This window comes from Cimex lectularius, unplaced genomic scaffold (assembly GCF_000648675.2).
Source record: "Cimex lectularius strain Harlan isolate CLEC.00 unplaced genomic scaffold, Clec_2.1 scaffold203, whole genome shotgun sequence".
Classification (NCBI taxonomy): Eukaryota; Metazoa; Arthropoda; class Insecta; order Hemiptera; family Cimicidae; genus Cimex; species Cimex lectularius.
The window spans coordinates 382,168-396,798 of NW_019392774.1; the positions used below are offsets into that span (position 1 = coordinate 382,168).

At 35.5% G+C, this 14,631-nt stretch overlaps 1 protein-coding gene across 2 annotated transcripts; it reads right to left on the reverse strand.

Annotated features, from left to right (window-relative positions):
• Positions 1 to 381: 381 nt before the first annotated feature.
• Positions 382 to 11,080, reverse strand: LOC106672971 (serine/threonine-protein kinase SBK1). 2 transcript variants are annotated; one of them, XM_024227593.1, is made up of 5 exons: positions 10,679 to 10,873; positions 2,797 to 3,126; positions 2,436 to 2,650; positions 1,141 to 1,448; positions 382 to 1,084 (listed from the first exon to the last, which is right to left on the reverse strand). In XM_024227593.1, the coding sequence occupies exons 2-5, from the start codon at positions 3,028 to 3,030 to the stop codon at positions 780 to 782; spliced, it is 1,062 nt and encodes a 353-aa protein (XP_024083361.1). In that variant the 5' UTR covers positions 3,031 to 3,126; positions 10,679 to 10,873; the 3' UTR covers positions 382 to 779. The 2 variants fall into 2 exon arrangements, with proteins under 2 accessions (XP_024083361.1, XP_014260327.1); XM_014404841.2 differs by lacking the exon at positions 10,679 to 10,873 and adding an exon at positions 10,918 to 11,080 and having other exon boundaries at positions 385 to 1,084.
• Positions 11,081 to 14,631: the final 3,551 nt, after the last annotated feature.

The window sequence follows — 14,631 nt, forward strand, 5'->3', positions numbered from 1 at the left end:
TGCTTGGGCCTTTCATCCTGTTCCAGCACTGATCGTATCTTATTTACTGTTTTGGCCTTAATAGGTGGTTAACTTGGATGAGTCGAGATTTCCCATTTCTTCAAAATAAACTGAACCTGTCATGTTATTATTGATGTATATCGACTTTGAACGTCTGACTTGCATCTTGTTATTGAGAGACCTGTAACCGATTTTCCTAAATCTTTTATAAATAATATAAAACAAAAAGTAAAAAGAAAGAAATATAACAAGTGAACTTACCTATGAATGTCTATTTATTTACCTTCTTATTTTTGCTCTGCAGTTTGAGAATGATGCTTATTCATTTTGATTTGATGATGAATCTGTCTAAATATCATCGTATGTGAAAAGGGCCCAATAAAACACTGATTTTTCATTCGAGTAAAAAAAGAAAAAGAAAATACTCTATTCATCAGAATATCACAAAAATCATTACATACATGTAAGGCTGTACAAATAATAAAATTGACATTAAATTTCATTTTTGTAAAAGGGGAAAAGTGTGTTTTGAAAATGCGCCCTGACAAGGAATTTTGTACAGCGTTCTTTTAAAACAAAACGCAAGAAACTCTTCAACCGTATATGGCTAAAATATAACAAATCACAGCTATTCAAAAATTCCATAAATCCATTGAATTTATGTACAATTTTATGTACAAAAGATAAGCCGAGAGAAAAACAAAATTTCATGTTATATGTATATAAAAATGGTCTTTTTTGGCCTGTTATTTGTTTTCTTTGGGAAAATCCTCATATGATTATTGTCCCTGAGATCCACTCGCTGTGGTACCGGATGTGTCGGAGGCGATATCATACTTCTTGTCTCTTCTCCTCCTCGAAGGCTCCCTTTCCATGTTCGAAGCTGCCATGGGCTCTTCTTCTTCTTCCTCTGCTATCGAGCTGTTCTGGATCCACTGGCGTATCCTGTCCTTCTTGCTCTTACGGTCAACAGTCGTTTCTAGGCCGTACTCCATGAGCGTGGAGAGGAGTACGTTTTTCTCTTCGAGGCTGCTGTGGAAGCTGTACATTGAAGGACAAAGTAGTTCGTCTTCACGTTCATCTTCTAAAACAACAAAATATTTAAGACAAAAACCCAACAGAACGAACAAAAATATCCACCTGTGCGATCGCTTGAAGACTTGGCGAGCCATCTCTCCTCAAGGTACCTGGAGAGTTCGCACACGGCCGGCGGCCGTTTTTCAGCCTTGGGCTCCAGGAGCTTTCTGAACCAGCGTTGCGCTTTAGAAGAGAGCATTTTGAACAGTTTGGGCTTTCTGACTGGCTGGAGGACGCCGGCCGAACCATGCCAGTACAGGTACCTGGCGTACCTCGGATCATCCATGGCCGCCTTCTGCCACGGCAAGCAGCCAGTCAGACATACGAATATAACTATGCCAAATTGCCAGACGTCATGGCATGTCTCACATCTGCAAAATTCCATTCCATAATTAATCATTTTACAGAAATTTAATAAATTCTTATAAATGCTGTCAGAGGTTTTTTCTCTTTGTATGCACCCTGTTAGCTATCAATCTGTTTATTTGATTATATGTTTAACTTTGTAACTATCTACTATTCATAATCAAGCTTCTCACTCACTTATAGACCAAATCTTTCATGCTTTTTGTGTATATACCTATCTTATTTCTACATATCTATATTATTTTGCATTCTCTCATTTTTTCTCTGACAGAATTTCCTTATTTCTTTCTATTCCTTGCAATCTCACATTCTTTAGCTTCTCTCTCTCTCTTACTACTCTCCCCTCACTCTCTTTCTTTAGCACCCCTTCCCTCATTCTCATTCTCTCTCTCTCTCCCTCCCTCTCTCTCTCTCACTCTCTCTCTCACTCTCTCTCTCTCTCTCCCTCCCTCTCTCTCTCACTCCTCTCCCTCCTCTCCCTCCCCCCTTTTATCTCTCTCTTTTTATTTCATGTTATATTTCCATCAAACTTGTCATTTTCAATTCTCTACAGTGGTTTTTTCTGTCCACCCATCCCCACTACTCGCTCACTCTCTCTCATTTTCTCTCTCATTCGCACTCTCTCTCACTCCCATCTCTCTTTTTCTCTCTCACTCACTACCATCTCTCTAACCCTCTCACTCACTCCCACGTCGCTAACTCTCTCTTACTTCCCTCCCCTCACTCTCTTTCTCTCTCACTCCCTTCCCTTTTTTCTTTCTCTTTCTCCTCCTTCCATCTTTCTCTTTCACTCTCTCTCTCTCTCTTTCCCTCTCTCTATCTCATTCCTTCCCACCTCTCTAACGCCCTCTTACTCCGCTCCCCCCACTCTCTTTCTCTCTCACTCCCTTCCCCCTTTTTCTTTTTCTTTCTCCCTCTTCCCTCTTTCTCTTTGACTCTCTCATTCTCTCTCTCTCTCTCTGTCTCTTGCTCTTTAAAAAAGCTCATCTTACTTGTACTCTACGTCGACAGGGGTGGCCAAGACTTCGGGCGGTGAGTATGGAATCCATTCGTTTCTCCTCATGACCGGGGTTCGCGCCCTCCTCGTCTCGCCGAAATCGCACAGCTTGATCCTCGAGAAGTCCGACTTGAAGACCAAAATGTTGTCCAGCTTCACATCCCTGTGGACGAGGTCGTGGGCGTGAATATAGTCTAGTCCCGCCGCTAACTGGAACCACCGAGAAAGAAAAAATCTTTTGCTTTATCGATTGACGTTTTATCAGGCGCCGATTAGGCTAAACCGTCAAGAAAGATCCGTCTTGCGTACGTGACAACCAGCGCCTTGAAACCGATTATGAGTCGAAAAGGTCCTACCTGCTTTGCGACTTTTTTGGAATGAATCTCACCGATCCCAGTCTCTGATATATTCGAGGTGAGATCGCCAAGAGGAGCGTACTCCTGAGAGAAGACGTAGAAGCCTGCAGTCTCGAATGCGACGTCGTATGTTGTTATTATGTTTTTATGCGCCGCGAGCTGGAGTCCGTAGTGGAACTCCCTGAAGAAGTCTTTTATAGTCACGTAAGGCTTCGGAAGGGCTTTCAGGACCATTTCGGTGTCCGTCACTCTGTGCTCCACGAGAAGGATCTTCCCGAACCATCCTTCCCCGACTATCTGCAAGATGTCGAACTCTTCCGCCAAGTTAATCTATACAAAAAGAAAAAAAAATATTGTAGATAGATTTCATTAGGCTCCCTATCCGATGGAACTTTGCCAGGGGTATTTTCAATTTTTTTAACTTTTACGATTCTCTTTATCATCCCTTGGCTAAAATCCTTTCTTAATAAAGCGTACAAAGTCGTTTCCCCGGTTGTTTCTAGTCGTTGATCGGCTGAAATATTCACGATTTGTGAGATTATTTTCAAATAGGAAATGAGAAAATATAGTTGAAAAGGAGCGAATTGGTTTTTTTGCATAATGTTTTAACAGGTTGTAACGTTTATTTTTCTCGAACCGTCTTTATATAAGTGTCGTCATCAGAAGTGGACGAAAATGTTTCAATATGTTGTTAAAATGATTTGACAAAACTGATCGTACTTGCTTCCGGTTTCGGAAATAGTGCCAGGACTCGGAACGTTTGTCAAACTGGCAAGACAGGGCGGCATATTTGGAATCCAATTCAGGTTCTCCGAGAAAAAAAGTCACATATCTTCTCAAGAATATTACACTTTCTTGGTCAATCTTAAAAAACTGAAAATTACCTTCGAAAGATGGTCTTTTTTGGTTTGAAACATCGATTTTCCTTTTCTGTCTTATATTGAATATTTGAGCAAAATACTAAAATGATCTTTTTAGCTATTTAGAAATTTCTCCTCTCTTCATATATGTGCATATTGCATATAAAACATATATCACTATTTCTTCCCTCCATGTCCAATCTCCTATGGAATCCGCTGATTCCGGAGAGTTTTTATACTATTATATATAATTGTTGAATTTTATCAATTATCAATTAATTTTGTTTAGAAACGTTGAATGTGGATGTTTGTAGGTAAATAACAATTTCCTTTGCTTCGCCCTAACTCTTCCTTGCTCTCTACCAGCCTATCCGACTGTCATTTTACCTCTAGGTCGTTTTATATTTATTACATTAGGCGTTAAAATTTTACAATGATTCGGCTACCCGACAATTGGACCTTGTTACACATTTATAAAGTGTCATATATAAAGTTAGGAGAGAAGGAGAGAGAGAGAGAGAGAGAGAGAGAGAGAGAGAGAGAGTGGAAAAAGAAATGGAGCGCGAAATGAGGAGAGTGGCGAGTAAAAAGTGAGAAGGGAGTTGAGACGAGAGGAACCAACAAAAAAAGAAGAGACAGGGGTCAGTGAAAAGAAGAGAGAGAGAGGGAGAAAGAAAGCGAGAGTGAGAGATGGAAAGGAGACAGAGAGAAGAGAGAGAGAGAGAGAGAAGGTGGGTGGAGAAAGAGAGAGAGAGAGAAGGAGAGAGAGTGTGTGAGATGGAAAGTAAACAGAGAGTGAGTGAGTGAGAGTTGAAAGGAGACAGAACGAGAGAGAGAGAGAGTGAGTGAGAGATGGATAGATATATATAGAAAGGAGACAGAGAGTGGGAAGAGAGATGGAAAAGGTGACAGAGAGAGAGAGAGAGAGAGAGAGAGAGAGAGAGAGAGAGAGAGAGAGAGAGAGAAACAGATATAGAGAAAGTTAATAAGATCAAGAGAGTGACCGAGAGAGGAAGAGATTTAAAGGGAGGGTGGAAGAGAAAGTTGAGACGAGAGGAAACAAGAAGAAAAATAATGACCCAGTGGTCAGTGAAAAGTAGAGAGAAAGAGAGAGTGAGAGAAAGAGTGAATAAGAGATGGAAAAGAGACAGAGTGAGACTGAAAGAGAACGGTATTAATTGTGACAAAATGCGAATTGTTAATATTGAATGCGAATTCAATAAAATAGAAATACTGCAAATAAATACTTATGTAAATATCTTATATAGATAAATAGGCGCCTCACATATTTGTATTCTGTCCTGAAACGGAAATGAATTTAGCACTTTTTAAGGAAGATGCTCGCCATGTGCAAAATTCAAAATTTTAAAATTTTGTGCTCAAAAGGTTAACACAAAGGGAAAATTATATGGGTTTTTAGCCTAATGCTAGTGCTGTTTATTTGTATTATTTTACAATTTCGGCAGCTTTTTAATGTATGTGCATATATTTCTATCTATTTCCTTGTAAAACGAGCCGAATTAGGCCACTCCTGTTTACATTTGGCCACTGGAAAAATCGACATAAAACAAACGACTCTCGGTCGAGGCGGGATCGACTCCGAGCCAGCTCTATTTTTAATTAGCCGGCCCCTTTTTCACATACGGGGGCGAATATCACGGCTTTTTAACCAGAAATTCTCGGATCTCGGATCAGGCTAATCCGCGTAATCCGTTGTCGTCTTGTTCGAAGTCTTGCCCCTTTAAGAAATTCATCGGGCCGACGGCAGTTTTGTCAGGGTTCACCGGCCATGCTATTTTTACGCCCTTACTAACAGGCTTTTTTCCCCGCTGTGACAAAGAATAACAAGCTTAGTTGATGACAAACAAAATATGACAAGATATTTGGCTTGATGTCATTTCGACCTGGGCAAAATACCTCTTCGGCTTTGTTCAATTCTAACTTTTGTCCATATCGCCATCAATCAATTAAAATAATTTAGAGAAAGAACGCTGTAACCTAGGAAAATAACATGCACATAGACGCAACCATGCACACACAAAATTAACTAGCGAGACAAGTCTGACCAGAGACAATCAGTTTTTTTTTTCTTAAAATATCCAACAATAATTATCATGTCATTATCAGCTTATCTTTTTATCTATCATTTTATTTACTGTTCATAGTCTCACACACACATAGTCGCGCACCATTAAAAATGTACTCTATTTCACAAACTACATCTTTCATTGACTTTACTTTATTACTTCTATTTCTCTCCTCTTACTCTCACTCTCTCTCTCTCACTCTCTTTTTTTGTTTTTTTCTTCCCTTTTTCTCTCTCTTTTTCTCTTTCTCTCTCTGTCTCTGTCTCTGTCTTTCTCTCTCTCTCTCTTTTTCTCTTTCTCTCTCTCTCTCTCTCTCTCTCTATCTATCTATCTATCTCTTACTCACTCTCTTTATTTTTTCTCTTTCTCTTTCCCTCTTCTCTCTCTCTATTTCTCTTCCCCCCTCTCTCTCTCTCTCTCTTACTCACTCTCTCTATTTTTCTCTTTCTCTTTCCCTCTTCTCTCTCTCTCTTTCTCTTTCCCTCTTCTCTCTCTCTCTCTCTTTCTCTCTTACTCACTCCCTCTCTCAAACTTTCTTTCTCTCTCTCTCTCTCTTTCTATTACTCACACTCTCTCTTTCTCTTAAACTTTCTCTCTCTCCCTAAGAAATTAAAATAAAGACATAACAAGTATATCAAAATGGAGTCGTGGATTAAAATTGAACCCAAACAAGACTTCATGCATAATATTAGGAAACGCTCGACGTATCAACCAAATAAATAAAAATGCCAAAAATAAAAATAATCTTGTAAGAATAGAACTAAAATTAAAAAAAAAAGTAAAAAGTCTTAGTGTTCACATTTCATCAAATTTAGATTGGCAAGAACAAATTGATGTCGTTAGACAAAGAGCACATGCAAAAATTTATACTATAAATAATTTGTTAAAATATAAAACTATCAACCTAAAACTTCATTTATACGAAAAGTTAGTAAGACCATGTTTAATGTACTTTACAAATTATAACAATATAATGATTTTACAAAAAAAAAATTAAATACTCGTGTAAAATTCATAATTTATCTATAATGACAGAATAGATGATAAATTTTAAGTACTAAGTACATATTTTAAAAATGGAAGATCTTCAAAATTTAGTGCTTATAACTTTAATAAAGAAAAACAGTAATGATAAAAGAACCACAAATTATAGCTAATCAAATTATATTCTTTAATAGTTTCTTTAATAAAAATATAAGACGTTATTCTAACAATATAATTATACCAAGACAGAAGAACAAAATTTTACCAAAATTCGTTTATCATAAAAAGCATATTGTTAGACAGGGTGTCCTTTTTAGATGGGGCGGCTGAATTTCTCTTCAACCAATGACGCTATTAAAAAAACCAAAATACACGTTTAATATTTTTTAGTCCAGTTTTAAATTTTTACCTTTTTGGAGGGAAATTATACAGGGTACCTCAGGCTTAGTTCAACTTCAAATTTTCAAATACTACCCTGTGCATCTTTTTAAAGAAATTTTTATTCTTAATCGAATTTTAAATTGGTCAAAAAATGACAGTTTGGCAAAACGTTTGAAAAAACGGATTTCGTTTGTTTCCCCAGAAATTTCCTGATCGCCCCAGAGTAAACCAGAAAACGTTTATTCGTGTTGCTCGCAATATGAGGAGATATTGATCAGTTGCTGTTCCATCACCAAGAAACCGGCATCGTAATTTGGACGAGGAGGTGAATATTTTACTGTATCTTCGCTAAAATCCGAATTCCTCCCTCAGAAATGTCGGAAGGGTTTTAGGCTTTTCCAAAAATTAAATTAGATATGTACTCCGGATATATAATTTTAAGCTATCGCTCTCATGTTGTCCAGGGACTTCGGGACTTTGATTATGAGGCGTCTAACATTCCTAGCACAAATGGCGATTTGTGAGGCTGAAGAAAACGTTCTTCCATAATCCTATGGACTGATGAATCTAAGTTCATCTCTAATGGCATACTAAACCTTTGGAATAACGTGGGCAGAGGAAAATCCGAGAATTTCGTACTTTTGTCATCATCAGGTGGTTTAGGTATCAACGTTTCGTGTGGACTTCTCGGAAATAAATTAATTGAACCTTATTTCTACGAAAATAATTTAGCTGGTGCTCATTTTCTCAATTTTTTTTAAGGAAGTTTTTCCAACTCTATCAGATGATCTTCCTCTGCAACAACGATAAAGCGTGATGCTCCAGGATGATGGATGCCCGCACACAATTCTTTGTAGGTGAGACGTTATTGGAATCGTCACTTCCAGGATAGGTGGACTGACCTCATGGCCCGATCTGTTGACCTCATCGGTCACCCGACTATTTTCTGTGGGCCTTTAGAAAACAGTGTCTACGCCAATCATATCCCAGCAACCTCATTTGAAGAACTGCGGCAAAGGATAGAAAATACTTGTCAATCCATCTCCCCTGACTGCTCTGAGCAACGGTGAAGAGTGGTTCAAAAGAGCAAATCTTTGCATCTTTAAGCAAGACGGTCATCTTCGGTTCGAGCATAAAATGTGAGTAATAAATGGCAAACCAAATGACTGTTTTTTCACAAATTTTTTGCCATAACTCCACCATTGTTTTCAGCGTAAAAAATACTTTAAAAGTATTATTAATGATTAAAGTTTTTGTCTATTAATTCTGTATTTATCCTTCATTAACATTTATATAGATAAATATTGTCTGATAAACTTTTTTTATGTTTTATTATTATTTACTCAGAAAAGTACTTTTAATGATAATAATAAGTTTTCGTATTTTAGTCATAATCTTGATAAAGACTGACCTACATAAATAATACCTAACAACCTACTATTTGTTTGGGTTTTTTTACAATTTATACTTACGCCCTACAAATTTAGAGTTCCAATAAAATTAATCAATTGTTATTTTATTATGATTTATAAATGTAAACTTTATAAAAAGTTACATAGGTAACTCACGTTAAGTGTAAGAAAAGTCCACGAGACCCAATTTCGCGAGAATAAATAAAACCATCAATCAATCAATCTCTTACCCTCTTTCTCACTCTCTCGTCGCTCATTCGCGCTCTCTCTTTCTCTTACTCACTCTTTCTCTCACCCTCCCTCTCACCCTCCCTCTCACACTCTCTCTCTCTTTCTCTCTTTCTCTCTCTCTCTCTCTCTCTCTCTTTCTCTCTCTCTCTCTCTCTCTCTCTCTCACTCTCTCTCTCTCACTCACTCACTGACTTACTCAATCACACACTCTCTCTTTTTCTCAAACTTTCTTTCTCTCACTCTCTCACCCTCCCTCCCCTCTCTCTCACTCACTCTCTTTCTCTCACTTTCTTTCTCTCACTTCCCCCTCTCTCTCTTTCTCTTACTCACACTCTCTGTTTCTCTCAAACTTTCTTTCTCTCACCCTCCCTCCCCCTCCCTCTCACTCACTCACTCACTCTCTCTCTTTCTCTCAAACTTTCTTTCTCTCACTTCCTCTCTCTCTGTCCTCTCTCTTTCTCTCAAACTTTCTTTCTCTCACTCTCTCACCATCCCTCCCCCTCTCACTCACTCTCTCTTTCTCTCACTTCCTCTCTCTTTCTTTCTCTTACTCACACTCTTTTTTTCTCTCAAACTTTCTTTCTCTCACTCTCACTCTCTCTCTCTCTCTCTCTCTCTCTCTCTCTCTTACTCACTCTCTCCCTCTCTCTCTCTCTCTTTTTCTCTAACTCTCTCTCTTTCTCTCACTCTATCTCTAACTCTCTCTTTCTCTCTCTCACACATTTTCTTACTCATTCATTATTTTTATTTTGATATAGAAGAAATCGACAACGATGATTAATATGTTTGATATCTGGTTTCTGGTCAGGTAGAGAAAGAAGTAGACTCTGTGATCACTTGCCAAGCTTTCGACCTTTACAAGACCATCATCAGAGCCTGAAAAAACTTGTCTTAATTTCAACTTAACCAACCTCATGAACTTCGAGACCCCTTAGTCGATGTCGTCGGTTTTTTTCCCGCCATTCTGTAATGTTAATATGAGAAATAGGATGCTGTAAGTTAAAACTAACCAAAAAAATTTGTAATTAATAAAATAATGTAATGTTGTAATATTTATTCAAGCCTTGATGATGGTCTTATAAAGGCAGAAAAGCTTGGCAAGTTATTACAGTCTGCTTCTTTCTCTACCTGACCCTTGACCAGAAACCAGCCTCAAACATATTATTTTTATTGTTTTATCGATCAGAGAGCGGTTTTATATATTTGTATTGTTTGTTTTTGTCCTTAAGGGAACCTGTCACCAGGTCATAATACTCTCTCTCTCTCTCTCTCTCTCTCTCTCTCCCGCTAATTGTCTTGTTGACTTTTTTACTCTCATGATCACTCTCTCCCTTCATTTCAATCTCTCAAAGTTTTTTCTTTGTTCTCTCTTTTTACACTCATTTTCTTTTTCACCCTCTCACCCTTACGTTACCGTACGTTCTTCTTTGCCATATTTCTAATACTCGCATATTTAATCCACAGTTCTTACATGTTTCCTCTCGTACAATCCCCGTCTGTAGGCGTGCTTGTTCAGCAGGGTTTTCAATTCCGAGAATAGGGCGAAGTCGATTTGGTTCGATTTTTGAAACCCGTCAGTGTTATTGTTTGAACTTTAACGACTTCTTTTTTACCGTCTTCATTAGGTTAAACGTGACGATATATCACGAGCGAGACCAGACGGCCCTAAGTATATAAGTTGTGCATTTCATTATTGCAATTGAGTTTTTTCATATTTTAAAAAACTCTTGGAAGAAATTTTGTTGTTTTGTGTTTAGAGCAAATTCTATTAGTGTTTGGTTTATTTTATTGGTAAATCTTAATCTCTGGTATTAAAGTACTCTATTGAAGTAAGAATTGGTTCATATTTTTTTGTGTCACTGTAGCAGTTTTTTTGAAAATCAAGCCTGTTTTTGTACATGCAAGTGAGCGGTTTTCCCTTTCTTACTTCCTGTCTGCGTTGAGGTCGCAAACTTGGACGACGCGTGGCGGATCTGGCAGGGCGAGCAAAGCCAAATTTAAATTAAATAAGGTCAGCAATTGTGTCGCATTGTCTCGCACTGTCTCTAAAAACAAGGGAGGAGAGAGAGAGAAAAAGAGAACTAGACAAAATATTAAATCTCGAGCTAACTATGCTCTTTTCCGAGTCTATTTTAGTCCGTAAGGTTGGAATTAATCACCGGTCACCTTTTCCAACTCGATCTCCCTGATCTTGTGTATGTTGGGGTTGATCTTGCGACGATCGCTGGAGCTGCCCATTGCTCACTGGATGCAGATCATGACCACCGGCCTTCTCGGTTTTTCGCCGTGCATCCTCGACACTCGGAAACGGACTGGGAGACTTGTCTAAATCGCCCTTAGGCTATTTTTGTATTTTTGTAACTCCCACTCCGGATCCTGGTTTATCCCCCGGACCATGGGGTTTTTTCCTTTCTGGCCGAATATTTGACAATTACTGCCCATTGAGAGTAGACATCCCTTGCAAAAAAACTACTCGACACTCTTTCTAGTAAACTTCATAAAAAATTACAATAATTTTTTTTAAACTTTAATTTTCATCCCCCTTTCTAATTAACACATGCTGTTTAAAGAAATTAGACTGTAATAAAAGAAATAATTCATAAGAATCAACTTCTAAAAACCAGTAATACACATGTGTATTGCGAATTTAGTATTTCAACTATTTACGGCAGGCATCAGTCACATTTCTCTCAATAAAGCAACCAATTTAAACAACCAACTTTTTAATCCAAATCGATAATAAATTGTTTATGAATGTAAGCTTTATAGATTGAAAGATTCTTCAAAAGAATGTAGACAGTTTTGTAAAATTACAAGGAGGTTAGAACTTAAACCACAAACAATAAATATATTTAGCTTTATTCTACACAATTAAGCTATAAAATGTCAAAAATATTAAGTTTTGTCAAAAATATCCTCATTTTTATTATTATACATAGTTACATTTTACAAGTTTTTCGATGTTTTGAAACATTTAACTTTATTAGGAGATCGTAAGATGCGGTCTGGTGTGATGTAGGTTTAGAAAAACATTTTCTTTCTTGTACCAAAATTTCGATCTTTATTGGGATCATCTTCAGGATCAATATGTCACTGTTATGTTAAACACCACACATTTAACAAACAATTATTAAGCTCTTAACCTGAGCGTTATGAATTGGTTACTACTCTAAAAGAATCTAAGCTGTTCTGTAAAATTACAAGCAAGTTAGAGCTTAAAAACCACAAAAAATAAGCATGTTTAGCTTTATTCTGCTCAATTAAACTATAAAACATCAAAAATATCAAGTTTTGACAAAAATATCCCATTTTTTGATTGTACGAAGTTACATTAACAAGTTTTTTGACGTGTAGAAACATTTAACAAACACCTGGAAAACAAACACTTTGAGTGAGTACAAATACTTTGATTGAATCTCAAATTTTCTAGCATTGTATAAATTCATTTTATTTTTTAAATTATTTTTTTAATCTAAAATTTTCTAGCACTGTATAATTTTTTTTATCTAAAATTTTCTATCTGTATAAATTCATTTTATATTTTTAATCTAAAATTTTCTAACACTGAATAATTTTTTTTAATCCAAAATTTTCTAGCATTGTATAAATTCATTTTTTTCTCACCTCCTACATGTATTTGTCAAATTTAAACAATGTTTATAAATCCCAGGCCCTGAAGATGATCTCAATAAAGATCAAAACGTTGGCACGATAAAGAAAATGTTTTCTAAAACCTACAACACACCAGACCGCATCTCAGGACCTCCAAATAACCAATTTAACAAACAATTATTCAGCCCTTAATCTGAGCTTTATGAATGGATACTTCACTAAAATAATTTAGTCTGTTCTGTAGAATTACAAGCAAGTTAGAGCTTAAAAAACACAACAAAATTAATTAATTAATTAAAAACATAAGCTAAATATGTTATTCAGTATTTCGATCATTTACAGTGCTTTTATAAAATAAAAAAAATAAAAATATTTTTAAAAAAAATGCAGTACACAAATTGGGTGTTCAGTTACAAAGAAGTGAGACCTCCAAAATTATGAAACATAACCATATTCAGCCTTCTTCTACTCAATTAAACCACATTTTTTATATTTTGTATGTGGAAACATTTAATAAACAATTATTCAGCCCTTAGCCTGAGCTTTATGAATTGAATACTCTAAAAGAATCTAGGCTGTTCTGTAAAATTACAAGGAAGTTAGAGCTTAAAAAACGCAAACAATAAACATATTTAGCTTTCTTCTACTCAATTAAGCCATAAAATGTTAAAAATATCAAGTTTCCTCAAAAATATTCCCATTTTTGTTGTATGTAGTTACATTTAACAAGTTTTTTGTTTGTTTTTTAATATATATAGAAATATTTAATAAACAATCATTCAGCCCCTTGACCTGAGCTTTATGAGTTGAATACTCTAAAAGAATTTAGTCTGTTCTGTAAAATGACAAGCAAGTTAGAGTTTAAAAACCACAACACAATAAAGATAGGCTAAACACATTATTTAGTATAATGAGACACATATTTCACAATACAGTAAATAACTTCAAAAATCAACGTTTTAATCCAAATTAAGTATAAATTATTTACTGGTACTGCGTTGATTTTTTATTTCAGTACACAAGTTGGGTGATCAAGTTGCAAACAACTGAGAACTTAAAAATTATAAAAACATCCATTTTAAGCCTTCATCTAAACTATTAAGCCTCAAAATGTCAAAAAATATCAAATTTCTTTACGGTATTTAGCCCAAAAACTACTATGCATAAATATTTTTTTATTTATTTATTCATTTTTTTTTTTTTGCAATTAGACAGTATGGAAGTTTTTTCTGCAACTCTCAATCAGAATCCTTGGCTTTTTGCATTAAAAACTTTTCAAAAAGAACTCAAGCAGTTCTATAGAATTACAAGCAAGTTAGACCTTAAAAATCATACACAAAAAAAACTATATTTAGCCTTTTTCTCCTGCATTAAGCCATAAAATGTCAAAAATATCAATTTCCGGCTATTTTAGCTGTAAAGAAACTACATTTTTAACTAGCAATCACAATTAACGTCATATTTTATGTAAATTTATACTTATTAATATGTGTAAACATTGCCTTTGTTTTCATTTTGTCAATTCTTTATACAGTATGAAATTTTTTTTCTCAATTAAAAATATGTTACACACGTATTATTTCCGGTGATAAATCTTGACTTTTTAAGCTGAAAGCTGTTCGACAAGAATCCAAGGTGTTCAATCGAACTGCAAATAATTTCGATCATAATACAGAAAAGTGTAAGTACCTTCGGCAATTTTCAACTATATGCAGCAAATATTCAACTAGGCTGATTTATGAAGAAAAATTACACTTTAGCTACCAGAATCATTGTAAATAGTTACATTTCACAAGTTTTTTGTTATGTAGAAACATTTAACAAACAATTATTCAGCTCTGAACCCGATCATTATGAATTGCTGAATGTACTTATACTTTTAAGTATTTATGATCAAAATTATTTGTAATTTGACCGAACCGCTTGGATTCTTCTTGAAGCATTCTTGAAAAGCTTTCAATGCAAAAAGCCAAGGATTCTGATTGATAGTTGCAGAAAAAAAACACTTTCATAATGTAAAATTGACAAAAAAAGAAGACAATATTTATGCATAGTATTTTTTGCATCAAAAACAGTAAAGAAATTTGATATTTTTTGACATTTTGTGGCTTAAGAGACTAGAAAGAGGCTTAAAATGGATGTTTTTATGATTTTTAAGTTCTCAGTTGTTTGTAACTTGATCACCCAACTTGTGTACTGTAATAATAATTCAATGTTGTACCAGTAAATAATTTATTGATTTGGATTCAAAAGTTGACTTTTTAAGTT

What these genes read in the sequence shown, in the direction of transcription:
- LOC106672971 (XM_014404841.2), bottom strand. Translation starts at nt 10,989, where the DNA reads ATGGGCAGCTCCAGCGATCGTCGCAAGATCAACCCCAACATACACAAG. An exon ending in CCAAAAAAGTCGCAAAGCAG is followed by an intron (nt 2,651 to 2,796) that starts GTAGGACCTTTT and finishes CGGTGGTTCCAG; the next exon opens with TTAGCGGCGGGACTAGACTA. An exon ending in CCTGTCGACGTAGAGTACAA is followed by an intron (nt 1,449 to 2,435) that starts GTAAGATGAGCT and finishes GGAATTTTGCAG; the next exon opens with ATGTGAGACATGCCATGACG.